Here is a 17,571-nt window from a genome sequence, read left to right on the forward strand (position 1 = left end):
TTCACTGGTTGGGAAGCTCTGCAGTAAGGAATGTATTTTTCTCAAGTAAGAAGAGGTCTTGGGGAGCTAATCCAGGGTTGCTGTAACAGCTTAGAGATACCACTGAGGTACCACTAGGCACCTCATGTGCTTCTAATCTGTTGTTCATAGTTTTCGACTATTGCCTTCATGGTTGCAACAAGACACTTGCAGCTCCAGACATCACATGAGCATTCCAAGTGGGAGGAAGGAAGAGGGGAAGGAGGGCAATGGCAAAGGGAAAACACTGTGTCATCTTTTTTTTTTTTTTGCGGTACGCGGGCCTCTCACTGCTGTGGCCTCTCCTGTTGCAGAGCACAGGCTCCGGACGCGCAGGCTCAGCGGCCATGGCTCACGGGCCCAGCCGCTCCGCGGCATGTGGGATCTTCCCGGACCGGGACACGAATCCATGTCCCCTGCATCGGCAGGCAGACTCTCAGCCATTGCACCATGAGGGAAGCCCTGTGTCATCTTTTAAAGAGCTTTCCTGAAAGCCTCACCAAGGACTTGTTACATCTCATTGGCCAGAGCTGTGTGATGTGGCCACCTCTAACTGCAAGGAAAACTGAAAGGTGTTTTGTAGCTAAGCATTTTGTTGCCCCAATAAAATCAGAGTTCTGTTAGAAAGGGAGAAGAAATGTGGGTAGGCCTGTGACAAATGCTGCATGTATTCAGGGAACAGTACATAGTTTTGCATAGTTGGACCACAAACTGTGAGGCAGGAAGAGGAGAAGGATGTGGCTAGTTGAGCCATCAGAGCCTAAGTGATGCAGGGCCTTGAAAGTCATTCTCAGGCTTCTGGACCATAACACCTTGGTGATGGGACTCCACTGATGGGATGTAGGCAGGGAAGTGATTTGGTCAGATTAGTGTTTTTGGCAGATCATTCTGGCTGAGGGGATGAAAGGAGTGCAGATGTTGAGGAGGAGAGGTCTCCTATGAGGTTAGTACCATAATCCATGTACATACATAGAAGGTCTCCAGTTAATCTCTGAATGAGATGATAAGACTTAAACTAGGATATCAGCCATGAGGAGGGGGAGGAGGGGAAGAATCTGAGAAATTTTCAGGGGTAAAAATGGCAGGGTTTGGTAAATGATTGTATAGTTAGGGGAAGGGGGTTGGAGTTTAGAAATACCCCTGGATTTCCCCCATGTATTGGGATAAGGAATACAAGAGAAAAAGTAGGTCTGGAATATATAGTTGACACTTGAACAACATGGGTTTGAACTGCATGAGTCCACTTATACATGAAATGTTTTCAATAGTAAATACCACAGTACTATACAATCCATGGTTGGCTGAATCCGGGATGCAGAGGGCTGACTATAAGTTATATTCAGATTTTCAACTGCCAGGAGAGTTGGCGCCCCTAATCCCCGAGTTGTTCAAGGGTCAACTGTATAATTTGTTCAAAATCTCACAGGATGTTGGTGGCAGAGCTAGGAACTGAGTCCTGCTCTCCTGGGCCAGTGCTCTTTCCACTACTCTATTCTCCAACCTCTATCCTCTGGAGCCAGGAAAAACAGTCCACTGATGTCATTGGATCCACTGATTCTTCTCCCCTTTCTCTACTCACCAAGTCATGAGAGCCCAGAGATGAAGTTAATCTGATGGTAGCACCTTGCTCTTGGAGGGCCCAGTTTGACGAGGATGTGCTAAGGGGGTGGGCAGATGGGGCCACCATAAACCCCAGCCCTGCTCTCACTGATGCTGGGGATCAGGGAGGGCCTGAACTGAGCATTAGCTTCTCCCCACAACTATTCTTTCTCTAATCCCTGCTTCATGGTTGGCTTGTATGTTAATTTCCCATTGCTGCTAGAGCAAATTACCACAAACTTTGTGGCTTAAAACAACACAAATTTATTCTCTTATAGTTCTAGAGGTCTGAAGTCTAAGATCAAGGTGAGAGACTTCCCTGGTGGTCCAGTGGTTAAGAATCCACCTTCCAACACAGGGGACATGGGTTCGATCCCTGGTCGGGGAACTAAGATCCCATGTGCCATGGGACAACTAAGCCCATGCTGCAACTACTGAGCCCACGCGCTCTGGAGCCCGAGCAACAACTAGAGAAGCCCATGTGCTGCAACAAAGAGCCTGCATGCCTCAACGAAAGATCCCGCATGCGGCAACTAAGACCCGATGCAGCCAGAAATAAATAAATAAACAAACAAACAAACAAACAAATAAATAAATAAATATTAAAAAAAAAAGATCACGGTGAGGACAGGGCTGTGTTCTTTATGGAGTCTTTATGGGAGAATCCATTTCCTTACCTTTTTCAGCTTTTGGAGGCCACCCGTGCTCCTTGGCTTGTGGGCCCTTCTTCACATCACCAGCACATTTTGCTTCCATCATCACATCTCCTACTACTGACTGATCCTCCTGCCTCCCTTTTATAAGGACTCTGTGATCACATTAAGCTCATCTAGATAATCCAGATATAATAATCCAGAATAATCTCTCCATCTCAACAGAATCACATTTGCCGAGTACTTTTGACCATGTAAGTTAACATACCCTTGAGGTCCAGGGATTGGTATGTGAACATCTTTGGAGGGGCCGTTATTCAGCCTACCACAGCTGAGCACCTTCATTCTTTTTGTGCTCAGCCTTGTGCCTGACAAATAGAGCACAATCCTTGCCCTTGATGAACTCACGGTTTAGGGACAAAGGCAGAGAAGTCAATAGCAAATTACTGTGCAGTGTGAGAGAGGGAAGAACAGGGACTTTGGGAAGCCAGAGGACAGGTACATAACCTGGTGTGGGTGGTCGATGGGGGGAGGGAGCTCCAGAAGAGACAGTATCCATGCTGCATTTTGAGGAATGTGTAAGAATTAACCAAATGAATAATAATGATAATACTAATAATAAAAGCAAACATTTATTAGTTACTGCTATCTGCCAGGTTGTGTTTTAAGCACTTAACACATGTTAATGCATTTGATCCTCTCTATACCATGTAAGGTGGGTACTTTATCATCCCTGTTTTATAGATGAGTAAACTGAGGCTTTGAGAAGATGATCCATCAGCTGGAATTTAGGTCCTTCCCACTACTCTTTTTTTTAAAAACTATTTGTTTATTTATTTTTTAATTTTGGCTGTGCCGGGTCTTAGTTGTGTCACGTGGGATCTTCGCTGAGGTATGCGAACTCTTAGTTGTGGCATGCAAGCGGGATCTAGTTCTGTGACCAGGGATCGAACCTGGGCCCCCTCCATTGGGAACACGGAGTCTTACCCACTAGACCACCAGGGAAGTCCCCCTTCCCACTACTCTTCAGATAAATATCAATGTCTTTCCACGGCTCATGAGGTCCTTGGTGATCAGGTCCCTTCTACCACTCCCATCCCAGACCCATCCCCACCTCCAATGCTGAGTCACTGGGGGCTCCTTTCAACTGAGCCTCGTTCCTCTCCACCTCTGGGCCTTTGCCCAAGCTATTACCCTCTGCCTAGGATGGGACAAACTCACCTTATCCTTCAGATCTCAGCTGAAATGCCACAGTATCAGGGCATTCCTGTCCTCAGCGGGGCAGGTGTCCTTGTTACTCACTGTCAGAGTAGCCTGCACTTAACCTTAACAGCACTTACCCCCTACTGTATTCAAACATCTCTTTTGTCCCCTCATTGTATTCTCAGTGCTGTATAGTAGGGGGTCAATGAATATTTGCTGAATCAATAAAAAATATAGGGGAAGATGAGTCTAGGAGTAAAAGCAGGAGCAAGACTGTCAGACAGCACCTAGTCCAACAATTTCCTTAAATCTTTGGGAAATTGAGGCCCAAAGAGGTGCAGTGACTTGCCCAATATCACACAGTAAGTCAGAGGAAGAGCTGAAGATTCTGACCCCTGGTTCTGGGTTACTTCCATGGTTCCCAGTGTGATGCACCTGACCTTGCCCCAATGTCTGCCTGTCCAAGTATGATTCATCCTTCAAGATATAGCTGATTCCTAAACATCTCTAGGATGCCTTTCTTTTTACACCTCAATTTCATCCCACCCTGCCAAAGTTAGAATTGACTGCTCTTTTCTCTGTGCTCCCCAAACACCCTCTGGCTTTGATCTCACCCTGCGATGCTCAGCTTACATTTTTTTTTTTTTTTTGGTGGGCTGCGTTGGGTCTTTGTTGCTGCGCGCAGGCTCTCTCCAGCTGTGGTGAGCAGGGGCCACTCTTCACTGCCGTGTGCAGGCTTCTCATTGAGGTGGCCCCTCTTGTTGCAGAGCATGGGCTCCAGGCGCCCTGGCTTCAGGAGTTGTGTCTCGCAGGCTCTGGAGCACAGGCTCAGTAGTTGTGGTTCATGGGCTTAGTTGCTCCGTGGCATGTGGGATCCTCCTGGACCAGGGCTCGAACCTGTGTCCCCTGCATTGGCAGGTGGATTCTTAACCACTGCACCACCAGGGAAGCCCTCAGCTTACATTTGAGCTCTTCCAAGGCAAGCACTGTGTCTGATTCCTCTGTACAGATGTGATGTGTGAAGTGTGCTGTGATATAGGAAAGCAGAGAGAGGTGGGATTGTCCAGGAATCCCTAACCCAGCCTGAGTGTCAGGGAAGGTTCTCTGGAGGCAGTGAATCATGAGCTGAACAAGCTGGATTAGCCATGTGGGTGGTACATGTGTGTATGTGTGTGCTTTGAGTGAAATGGGGCCTGGTGGTGGAGGGCAGGGCATTCTAAGGAGGGGAATCTTAATATTTGTGAGTTGGGATAATGAGATATTCACATGGTGGGTGGGTTGGGGGGCAACCCAAAGCCCCTTTTCTCCGAAGGATTCAAATAAGGAGGTTGAACTGACTTCCAAGGACTTTCCATAGCTAACAAAACAGGCAAGGCCAAGACCAATTGTGTGACAAGTTGGGGAGGGCTTCCCTTTACAGATAGTCTGATTGGATCATCTTGGGTGAGACAGAACTTATGACTCTTGTGCCTACAGCCAAGAGGAGTAGGGCTTGGGGATAACAGTCTTTTCCCAGGTATTTGCTTGTGAATGGAAGAGCCTCATTCTCTGCTCCAAAGCCTTCTGGCATCCTGCTTTTCTAAAGAAGTCCCCTGCCTCAGCCTGAGCATTCAACTCTTTTTCTGTTATTCTGCTGCCATCCACCCACCACTGCCTACCTAAGCTCCTCAGCACCTGCCGTCATCCCTTCACCATCCCCAGGAAGGCCTGTCTTAGCTCCACCTTGCCCAACCACTCCCCACTGTACTGCACAGGCTGCTCAAGCTGCCTGCCCTGCCCAAGCCATTCTTTACCAGCGGGCCATGTTGTCTAGCACATGACCCCAGCCCTGGCTTCAGCTATTTGGACCAGGTTGGGCTGTGAGAAGGTGAATTAATGGTACCAGCAACTTGTAAACACCAACCAACCAGGGCCAATCCGGTCCCACTCTCTGGAATTTGAACTGTTTATTCAGGGAGAAGTGGACCTCTGGTAAAGAGAAACCATTGAAAAGCCACAGTGAGTAAGGAAGTGAAATGGCTGAGTCACTGTAGTGGCCGGGCTCCAGGGGACGGACCAATTTGTTCTCTGTTGGCTGAGGAACAATCAGAGCCTCTGCTGGTGTGCGGCTGGAGTTACTGTATTTCGAAAGCAGCTGAAGTGCAATGAGACCAAGTGAGATTTCCAAGAGCTTATTCCCACACGCATCCCTACTATTTTGTCCCTCCTTTACTTCAGGGTTTCTCTGTTCTTTACATCCAGGGGCATCCACCAACCTGGCCAGTCGGCCCTGTCCAAGGTGGTCTTTTCCTCTGGGAATCTTTCTGGCTACAGTTTAATTCCTACTATTCTTCACTGAGTGCTAGAGACTTGATGTATTTTATCTCTAATTCTTCCTTCTCTGATGAGGAATCTCGGAGACATTAAACAATTTGCCAGGGAATTCAAACCCAGAACTTTCTTTCACCAGAACTCTCCTCTTACCTCCAGGCCATATTCTCTTCCCTTTCTGGGCCCCGGGATACTCCTTTCACTCCCCACAGATTTTATAAAATTTCCTGTAATTCTCCTTTCAGCACAGAAACTATCTGGCATGGCTACATAATTGTTTCATATGTCTTGTCTTTGTAACAGAATCCCAAACTTCCATTCCTGTTTCTTGTTTGTCTTCTGTCATAGCCTACTGCACAGTGTCATGCACGAAATAGGTGGAAGAAAAAAAAAAGGCTGCATATGTTTACTCATTGTGTGCCCCTAGCTCAGTGCCTGGCATGTGGCAGATGTTCAGGGTAAGGATTCTAGTGTAGACAAGGCTTAGGTGGGTTTCTCCCTGCCCCCCCCACCCTGCAGTACCTCACAGGTAGGTGGGTGTTCAACTGATGGTGGTGGTCACATTAAAAGGCCGTCAGTGTGCTTTAGTGGAAAGACACTGAGTTGGAGCCAGATGGCATGGGTGTAAATTCCAGTTCCGCACAACCTTGGGCAAGATACTTAACGTCTCTGAGTCTGTTTTGTCAGATGTAAAGTGGGGATTATGTTATGTGCCTCCCAGGATTGTTTTGAGGATTTGGGGGCAACACAGGTAATGAAGGAGCTCCCACCGCAGTAATACTGGTTCACACAATGCTTTAGTTTGTAGGGAGACTCATAGGGCCAGCTCCAAGGGCAGCTAAGGTGGCTTCTAAACACTCTTACCTTCTGATCCTATCCTTGACTCTTTTCTACCTCAATGACTTTTGGTGGTTTAAATAGATCTATCAACAAATAATCTTGTTTTTTGGCACTGCTGAGCAAACTGTGTTTGAAAACTATTACTTTTAGTTTTTCTTTGTCAATTTGCTTGTAAACCAATATTATTGGATCTGTTTTTCCATTAAAGATTTGGGGAGAAGGTTAGCCCCAGGCACAGGGCATTACATAACAGGACTCATCTCCACCTTTAATTGAAATGAAGCTCTTATTATGACAGAATTGGATCATAGCCAGGGTGGTATAACCGGGGGCTTTGGGGCCAGATACGCCTGGGTTTGAGTTCTGTCCTCACCACATACTCACTTGCAAAAGATATCAAATCTCTCTGAATCTCTCTGTGTTCAATGTTAACGGGTGATGTTACCCTTCACTGGGTTGGCAGAAGGACAGAATGCTAAATGTATAGTGTCTGGCATATTGGAAAGATAATAAATGCTAGTGCTCTTTCTAGAAAACATTTCTTAAACCTCGAGGACTTTGCTGGAAACTCTTTAAAATAATTACATGGCATCTTGGAGTGGCATGTGAGTCCACTTTTTATTTGAACTGCTAGTAGATCAAGCTGGACTTGCATAGGGAAGCTTTTTGGTAATTAACCCGGGGTTGGGTGATTTTAAGCCAGTTTTCATTCTGCTGCAGAAACAAAAAAAGATGAGACTGGAGAAATGCTATTCCTTTAATTGAAGGAACACTTTTATGTTCTCAGGTCTATTTTAATCTTAAGTGCCGATTATGCATCATTCTCTCCTGTTAACAGACACTTCTGTAAGTGATCTGCACAGAGAGAAATATGATTCTAACATAAATACTGTACCATGAGAAATTATCTTATTACCTAATATGCCAAAAAGTTAATAAGATAAAGGAACAGTACGAGCCATTTTTGGACAATGTTAAAACTTGATTTTAGCTCATGGAAATAAAATGTAATTTCCTTTTATTATTCTCTTTTTCAGGTAGAACAAAGGCAGTGAAGGGTGTAAGGATATTATACAGCTGTGTTCTGTGAACTCCTGTTAAGGCTGTGGAATGGATCCAGGAAGGATGGCCTCAAATTAAGATTTTAATGGCTCTTCCATTTAGAAATCACACTCTTGCTTTTAATGCTGTCTTGTTAGATCTGATTTTTGACTTTGCAGGTGAAAGTAGAAAACTCCATTTCCTATCCAACTGTACAAATGTTTGCCTCTGTGTGTTTGCATGTGTATGTCTGTTAGGGAACAAATGCATAGTGCCTACGGAAAGTCAGGACAAAACAATTTCAGGAACTGGGAGTTTCCTGAATCATCTATCGTAAAAGGCAATTAAATGCCAAATTTTGACAAGGATAAAGTAGCCAAACCCAAATACTGACTGAATAGGGGCCCCAAGAGACTTTGTGAGTGTCAAATGTACTCTTAAATGTTATTCTTTGGCGTTTAAATGTTTTATTCAACAAATAATGATTAATTTTGATGAAAGAAATTTAAACAGGACTCAAGTTGATAAAAACTGCTGGCTGCAACCATCATTTGGTCAGTGCTTGATCTTTGTTAGTGGATGTAAGTAGTTTTGATGCTGGTGGTGATGATGTGGGGTGGTTATAGATACTAGCACGTGTTTTTGGCCCTCTTCTGTTCCTATCACTTTGACAGAAATAACACTAAGTAAATGCCTTCAGCCTTCTCTGGCATGCCAATTCTTCATCCAAGCAAAACATAACGTACCTAGGACCTGAAATTTAATAATCTCTGCATTCTTGCGATTTGTTAGACCTTTCCTACATACACCTACAGAAACTATACAATGTTTGCCTGGAGATTTGAGGTAACAGGCTTACACTTGCAGCAAGACGGATTTTTTATTAGATGTTAGGCAGACAAGTTGTGCTGATGATGGGAAGTGTTGCCAAGAGAGTGTATGTAGAATGTCCTTCGTTGGATGTTTTAAAGATCTATTGAAACACCTACAGCTAATTGTGAAACTTTCAGGACAGATCTGTTGGAGGCTGGGGAATGAACTACATGAACTGGTAAGATTCCATCAACTTCCAATATTCCCAAATAAGTATCCATTTGTTTAAAGTGCACTAAAATGACCCCTTTAACGAGCAGGGGTGGTGATGATTGGTAATAACTATCATAGGTTTGGCAGCAACATTTTTAGACCCTATGTACACATTTGCGAAGCTCTGTTATTACTGGGAGTAGTAATTCGTTTGAATGCCCATTTCTCTTCAGAAAAGGAACATAGCAGCTTGTCTTTAAGACAAAACTAAAAGAAGAATCTTTAAGTATGTGAAGTTCAGGCTGACTTAGAGTTTTAATATTTAGCTTGGTTAATTAAATCCTATTCTTTGCCCTGAATTTAATTATCCCAACCATTGAGGTAATTTAATATAATAATAAAAAAGGAGCTAATGAGAAATGGAAGAGACTCTGACTATTCCTTCATCTGGATCAGTGGGGGCATTTCTTCTTCAAGTGTCAGTTTGTGGATGGTGATGTGATGTTTTATGGGGTATTATGAATTTTCAATTAGTGAGAAGATGAAAAAGACAGACAGTAGATCATCAACGAATGATCATATCAGGAAATCACTGAAAAGCTCATCTGTAAAGTTCAGGGCATATTTTAATATGACTTCATGATACCTTAGGCAGTCTTTTCCCCCTAGGCTGAGCTTGAATCACGTTCTTCTACGCAGTATGAAAAAGTCCTTGTTTAAGGTTTCTGTTCAAAAGTAAGAAAGTCAGATACTTGACACTTCTAAGCAAAAATGAGTTTAAATAAAGAGGTGACCTTTCTTTTCACTTCCAGTACAAAATGGTCTGTTTCCTTACTGTTGCGCAAGCTTTGCCACCTCAATGCTGAGGTGCTGTGCAGTTGTATCAGACTTGGATTCAAATCCCAGCTGGAAATTTGCTAGCTGTTTCAAGTTAATCTCACTGAGCCTCAGTCTTGTCATCTGTGAAACGAGGATAGTGCTATCTCCTTCTTCCAGATGGCTGCAGGACCAAGAGAGAGAACGTAGAGGGCACCACACAGCCTGTCTGACGCATAATAGAAGCTCTGCAAATAGTGACTCCCTTTCTTCTGCACAAGTCACAAGTATGCTTATAAATGAATAACAGACACTAGTGGATCATAATGCCAAACACAGTGCCAAATGTGTCGGCTCATTATCAACCAGGACAGTGCTCCTCACACTTTAAAGTACCAGTGATTCACCTGGGGAGCTGGTTAAATATAGCTTTGCATTCAGCCAGAGATTCTGCATTTTAACAAGCTCCCAGATGACACTTAAACTGCTGGCTGGAGACCATACCTTTAGTAGTGTGGAACTAGGGCAATGACTTTTGAATACTGAGTTGACTTTGAGAGACTGGGCTAAGTTGCAAAACAGAAATTTACTCTACTTTTTTTGTTTGTTTGTTTAATGGTAAAAATATTGGGGAAATCTGAAGGTGCTACAGAAAAAAAAGTGTGAGTGAACACATTTAAAAATCTGGGAAGCTCAAATCCATTCTACACACTTTCATTTATTGTCTGGACAAAGTACAAATAATTCAAACACAACAAGATTATGAAAAAAAAACATTTACAATACTTTCCCTCAGAAATCATCTAAACTAGCAAGATTAACATGAAGTCATTCATTATAACTAAAGTATACAACTGCCTGGTCCTAAGATTTTTTTTCCTTTTTTTTCCCCCCCCAAGAGTGAACACTTTATAGAGAAGAGATTTTGGCATGCCTTTCCCACTAATGCTTAGCAAATGCATCAAACTTTGCCAGCAAACTGAGTTCATTCATAGCAGGTGATGTTAAAAGGTTTCCCTGAATGTTGAATGAGTGTTCTCTGAACTGAAATCTGGTGTTTTTTTCTCAAAACCGAAAAGAGGAAAAAAAACAGAAAAAAAATTTAAAGGAGGAGTCTATGATGCAGCCGTGGTTTTCGTTACCTCTCTACCACTACGGCTACTACTACAAAGTTTGCCTCTTCAGTGTGAAAACAACAGTTCTGTCTACATGCACTTAGTGGGTTCAGCATGAGAAAAAACGCACAAAATAAGCACAAGTTATAAATAACCATAACGTTTTATTACCATTAAGACTAAACTGGTATTGAAAAGATTGTATATAACAAGACAAGAAAAGCAATAGCAAATTTAACTATCAACTAGATTATGCATAGCGAGTAACTGTTTCTATTACCCAGGGAAGAGCATGAACCCTTGTATTTTTTTGTTTTGTTTTTGTTTTAAATATATAACCGTACAAAGCACAAATATACTAAAATGATCAGTGCACTGGACGTGGGAGAATGCTCCCTCAGTCATTTTGTTCCCTTAGCTCTGTTTTGTTTTCCCCAATCTGAATTACGTTAAAATAAAGACCCAGTTGTTTTTATTTTTCTACTGTGCAGTAAGAAAAAATATTCACAACAAACATGACAATATATCAAACAATAGTTCTACACAAGTTACCTTGATACCTCTTTAACTGTCACTTAAATATCATAAGAAAACATTTTAAGACATATACAAACAAAACTAGCCAAGTGTTACAACTTATAATAAATTAACCCAAAGAAAAAATAACTTTATATATATATATTTATATTGTATATACACATACACACACAACAGAATGACACAATAATATGCTTCTTCCCATAGTTTAAGTAAACAAATAAGTAGTCTAGCCAATCTAGCTATATTTGATCTCGGCCATAGGCATCATCACATCTGCGATTAAATAAATAAGTGTTTCAAGCAACATAAACAGTGTTTCAAATGTACCAACACAGCCCAATTCTATCAGCATGGGCTACAAAGTGAATTTGAAAATTCCTTAATGAATTTAAAGCAAATGTAGTTTTTGTTTTCCTCTCCTAAACACATTACATTTAACTATGATACTAAGATATGTAAATAATTTCGTAGCACCTACTGCTCAAACTAAGGAAGTTTTAGATCAAAAGGAAAAATTAATCTTTTTAATTTTTGTTCTGCTGACATCCCATACTGATGACTTAAAGAAAAACTGTCTTTCAACTCATCTCCTTGCTTTTGGGTTTTGACTGTGGGGAACTGTGGTACCCTGGGTAGAATGAACACTCCTTTCCCCTAGTAATTAATAATTTTTTTATTATTATTACATGCTATGAAAAGATATGAAGATCATCTGTTTATAGCCCATCCTTCAAAAAACAGTCTACGAATCCAGTTTAAAACACACATCTTGATCTCTAAAAAGTTACCAGTGCAGTATGAACGCGACAAAGTTGTCAATTTCCCCTAAATTAGCCAGTCAAAATATTTTTTTCTCAAATCCAGATTCTCTTGTAAAAATTCTTTATATTTTATAAAAATAGATTTTTCTTGAAACCCATTTTCAGCAAAGAGACCACCTCTTTGGCAACGTTAATGTTATTAAATTGTTAATGTCATCAGGTATCCCCCTCGCCCCCATCCCCTAACAGAAGACTGTTTTAGTTCACATGATATAAAAGAAAAAAGGAAAAATAAAAAAATTTGCAAAAGTTTCTTTAATTTTTGCAATTTTTATTATTCCTCTTTAATTTGTGTGGGTTTTTTTTTTTAACCAATCTGATTGGATCAACATTTTGACAAAAAAGAAAAATCTTTATTTTCTTTCTTTGAATCCCATTACTTTGTAAAAATTGTTTTATTTTTATTATTTTTTTTTGTTTTTTGTTTTTCTTCTTCAAATGAGCGAATGGTCATCTTAAAAAGACCCACCTTCAAGGAAGGTAGTAAAATTAGCTGGCTGGGTAAAAATCCCTGCACGTCGCTATCTATGTATATTATAGTCAACAACGACAGCTATGAAAGAACATTCAATGCATCAAAGGTATTTTTTTGTGTTTTTTTCTTTTTTTCTAAGCATTATAAAATCCTTTCCTGGTACACCTCAGGATAATCCAATGTTTTAATACTTAGGCAACACTGGCTTATAAAGTCCATGGTTGAATATAAGCCTTGAAAAGTTTGTTTCTCTCTCTTTTGTGTGTGTGCGTGTGTATGTGTGTGTGCGCGCGTGTGTTTTGTTCGTATATATTTATATATATATTTTAATAAGTAAGGATGGGAAATTCAGGACTTGTGGGCTTTGTTGGTTTTAAAGGAAACTTGCAACACTCGGTCTCCCAGGCGGTACCCGTTGAGGCTGGCAATGGCCATGGCTGCCTCATCATAGTTGGTCATGGTGACAAAGCCGAATCCCTTGCACTTGTTGGTGTTGAAGTCACGGATGACTTTGACGTTGTTCACCGCACCAAAGGGGCCGAAGAGCTGCCAGAGGACACTCTCGTCGGAATCAGGGGACAGATTGTAGACAAAGATGCACCAGCCTGTTCCTGTGTGACCAGGGATGTTCATTCCCACAAGGCTTGTCATCCCGTCAATGGTGATTGGGGAGAACCTGGGGGGACAAGCAGAAGGGGGGACTGGTCCAGACATCAGTCTGACCGTGGATAACACACAGATGCACAGACACAGACACGGGGCAGAGGCCTGAGTGAGTGTTTGCAGGAGAGTCTTCAGGGTTTGAAAACCAAAATACAAAGACTAATGTCTGTGGCATTTCTTCTAATGGGAACAGTTAGACTGGCTAAGGCACGTATATGCCAAGAGAAAGGCCTAGGTCAACCACTAAGAACCACGAAGAACTCCCAGAGCAAGTCTCTGTCATACTATCAAGTATATGTTCATAGGGTATCCCACTCTGACCCTCACCCTCCCTCCCCACAATAGATCGTGAGCTCTTCAGAGAAGGGGCCCCACTTCATTCATCCTTTTGCTCTACTTATTTATTCAGTGGAGCCCATGTGGGAATCTCACAGACATGACACGTAGAAAACACTTAATAACTGCTTATTGATTGAACAGGTGAATAACACTGGTGGATGTCGATGCTTGGGACATTTCATTTATTTTTTAAGGCAGTTTAGGAGATGGCCCAGAAGTGCTCAAGTCTACCATCTTTGCAGTCCCTTGACTTAACGGTTGTCAAAGATCTCTCAGTATCATCAGGCATGGAGATACATGAGATCTCTAGATATTATGGGGCACGGAGATACACCCATTGTTATTAATCCAATGGGTGGCTTACGTTTCATTTAGCATTTATTCAAAAGAGTTCCAAAAAAAACCCTGAGCAATAATAATAAAGACGTATCACTCCTTGATGCTATATTATCTGGAATTCATTTCTAAGCATCACAGGAGTGAGATTTCAAGTGGTGTGTGCACTTATATATCTTGAATCACTGTACAGCAGAAAAGCAAAAAACTGTTTTTTGTCCTATTACAACTACTTTCGTATTAGGCTTCAAAATCTTCTTAGTTTTCACGTAATCTTGAAAAGAAAAACAATCCTTTAGATTCTATTCACCGTCTGATAAAATATGTATGTGATTCATGATGGATGCATCAGATGAAACGATTAGGTTACCAGTGCCCACAGCAGAAAAAATATTTAGTAACATTTTACTTTATATCAAACTCATACGGGTATTTTGACTCTATACACTGACTAGTATCTTGCTTTTCATTTGGTTAGTTTTTTTTTTTTTTTGAAGTGGGGGATAGGAGGAGAGGAAGAAAAACTGGGGAAGTGAATGGATAAAGTGTCATTTAGGAATGTTTTAAAAATATGCCTATATTATTAGAGATTCAAAAGTCCTATGAAAGAATAGTTGTGTATCTAACTAAAATTTAGATAATCCAATGGCCGCTGAAGATATGCTAAACATAACGACTCAACAGATATTATTTTTGGTATTGTTCACTACGGCAGTCTTCCCTCTTACTTAAAAACAAATAACAGGACAAAACCAAAAACATCATGGTACAGATTCTTAGAAGGGCAAACCCATGTCTAATCGTTATTTGCATTATTTCTGAACATTGTCTTCTCAACCTTCTCTCCTCCAACTGAGCCAACTGACCTCTTTCGGTTCATAGGTAGAGAACGGCTCAATATTGTAAGGCCAAAGTCAGGGCCAGCAAAGAGGTTTCAAGGACAGCCTCAACTCTAGATGGTAATGTTACCTGGAGCACTTTGGTAGGAAGGACTCTGGATCCAAATCTGGGTTTAACAGGAACAGAGAATGCTCTTAGCAACTTGTGAAGTTTACTGCAGGTGGGGAACTGGAGGAGATGGCAGTGTGCACGCTGCCTTGCAGTGTCTTCCCTGACCTCATCTATGCATAAGCATCACTCTCTTCACAATATCTGGTGCAACTTCACAAAAGTTCAAGAGGAGCAAAGGTATGGGACAGAGCTGGGGAAAAGTGTAAAATGCATGGGAACAGGCAAGCAGTATGCTAGACATGTGGAGATAATTCACAGTTACCCTCATGGGGGCTGGGATTGAGATTCAAGAGGCTGGCACCCTGACAGTGAAGTCTGCAGTCGAGTTACTTTCTCCACTGCATGCCAGTTTCCAGAGCAGGGTACCTACCATGCACCGCAAGTGGTGAAAGGCCTGCCTCATACAGGGAGTGTGACTTGGACTATTCAAGACCACATCTCTTTCCCTTGACCGCAGGAAGGGGAATTAAAGTGTGCGGCTCTACAGAGCAGGATGATGAAGATGCTATCTCCCTAGCAGCTCAGTGGGGCTTATCAAAAGTACACGTGGGAATCTCATGGACACAGTGACATAAAGCACCCAACTTCCCGAGATTCAGTTTTCAGACTAGGTCTGGAACACCCTTGTGACTACATTCAGAAAGTCCCCCAAACCGTAACACCACAAAAAGGTTTTAAATAAAAGAAACAGCAAGTTTAAAACATACATACATATATAACCAAGGGAGGATTGCTAATAACTGCTAAAACCTGTAACGAAAGAAACCCCTGGTTGAGGTGCACACAGATACACTTCATTCTCAGGCTGGGCCCTGAAATGCACTTTGAGCTGGGGGCGGGAGTCATAAGGTCATCCATGCACTTATTCATGCTTTGGCCAGGGCTGGTAGTCCGAAATCTAATTTTTCCACTGACAATCATAAGATGATTAGCAAAATGTTCTAATTTTCATTTGCTGGAATCTGCCCTCTTAACTGAATCTTGGCATTGCTAATGTAAAACAGTTGCTTTGCAAGTTTGCAAAATCATCTGGCAAAGAGTCACAGCCTTCCCTCTTAGGGGAGCTGCTCAGAGGACCAGATTATTAAAGGCTTGGTAGCTGTGGCACCTGAACCATAGGAGAAGCCCACCTGCAAATAAAAGAAAAAGTGAAACACACAAACACACTTTGTGTGCCCTAAAAGAAACAAAACCAACTGAGGTCTGAAAGTAAAAGAGAATTTGACATGCTGGTGGAAGAAAAAGGAAGAATTAAAAAAAAAAGTAAAGTTAGTGAATTAAAAAAAAAAATTCTAGCCCCAGTCTGTGCCAACACGGACATCTGGCAATCTGTGGAGTTTTAATTACCTCTTTACGCCATAGGCCATATTAAGCAAATTGTCCAGCCTGCAAAGAGAAGGAGGGTCTCTGGGTTAATGCCTCACAGATGGCAAGATCGCTCAATGGAACTATTAATAAGAATGCTCCATTTTCAAAGAAGAAAAGCTCAAAAACTTTCCCCAGTGCTTAGGAGTCTATCCGCTGGTAGTTCCCCCTTTTCCTGCCTCCAACTAAAGTAATTCATGTTCAGGTCAACGCCGGAGTTTAAAGCAAGTGTCTAATGAACCTTCCTTTCTTTCAAGGTCTCAGTTAATCCCACCCCCCCCCCACCTCTCAGAACATTTGTGGGGATTTTATTTTACGTTGTGCTGTGAAAATTTTTAAAGAGGGGTGGCATCTTAAGTTGTTCACTTTTACTGTAATGAAATTGATGAATAAAGGTCTCTGCTCCAGAGTAACAATGTAAGCACACACATCCTGCATATCGGAATGGATCTTTTCTCTTAGCCTGGCTACTTTAACTAAATCTTCTCACCACACCCATTTTTTTTTTTTTTTTGATGGTGGGGGAGGTTTGAGGGTTCAGATTTTTAAAAAATTAGCTTACTATTTACAACCTGAAAGCACCTCCCAGCAAACTGCCATTTTGTTATAATCTCCTTCACCTTCAGCATCTTCCTTGGGGATAAGCTATTCACGTCATGGGGCAGTAGTAACCATAGTTTCCACCATTAGAAGCCTGCTGGAAAGGTTTTTTACACAAATACTGCATGTACTCTCACACAAAATAAAAATTAGATGACTTGGACTCTTCGTGAAATCATTAACCCTTTCATGTTCAGGGGCGTATGGAAGTACACTCCAGAGGCTGATTTTTCTCCTCCTTGCGGCTAGACGGAAGGGCCTACTATCTTCCCATGTGATGTTCGAAAAAGAGAAAGACCCTTCCGTTAAAGGGAAGTTGGGACATGGGTGGGATAAAATAACTATTTAGAATTATTATGGGTAGGTCAAGAATATTCTTTGTTTTTTTTTTTTTTTTTCGGTACGCGGGCCTCTCACTGTTGTGGCCTCTCCTGTCACGGAGCACAGGCTCCGGACGTGCAGGTTCAGCGGCCATGGCTCACGGGCCCAGCCGCTCCGCGGCATGTGGGATCTTCCCGGACCGGGGCACAATCCCGTGTCCCCTGCATCGGCAGGCGGACTCTCAACCACTGCGCCACCAGGGAAGCCCAAGAATATTCTTATCTCTTGCATAACAGAGGTCGGACTACCTACATGGTCAAGGTTGGACTGCCTACATGGAGAGAAATCTGCCTTTCAGAAATGTCCCAGGAGAAGGGGAATGCCCCGTTGCACCTGGAGCTTCCTGGGGGTTAGGTACCCAGAGGAAACACTAGTAAGGCTTGGACAAAGTCTTCCTCCTTGTCTTTCCGGAGTCTGCT

General features: G+C 42.2%; 1 protein-coding gene across 3 annotated transcripts in view; it reads right to left on the bottom strand.

The window, feature by feature from the left end:
- Positions 1-12,805: 12,805 nt before the first annotated feature.
- ELAVL4 (ELAV like RNA binding protein 4) overlaps positions 12,806-17,571 on the bottom strand; it is an 81,216-nt gene continuing 76,450 nt past the window's right edge. Inside the window, exons 6-7 of one of the 3 annotated variants that reach the window (XM_060142601.1) lie at positions 16,154-16,192; positions 12,806-13,133 (exon numbers count right to left, since the gene is read on the bottom strand). In XM_060142601.1, the coding sequence (XP_059998584.1) occupies positions 12,806-13,133; positions 16,154-16,192 (367 nt within the window). Of the gene's footprint in view, positions 13,176-16,153; positions 16,193-17,571 lie in introns of all 3 variants that reach the window. The other 2 variants (XM_060142602.1, XM_060142603.1) reach the window with 2 other exon arrangements.

Source organism: Lagenorhynchus albirostris, chromosome 2 (assembly GCF_949774975.1).
Source record: "Lagenorhynchus albirostris chromosome 2, mLagAlb1.1, whole genome shotgun sequence".
NCBI classification, from domain to species: Eukaryota; Metazoa; Chordata; class Mammalia; order Artiodactyla; family Delphinidae; genus Lagenorhynchus; species Lagenorhynchus albirostris.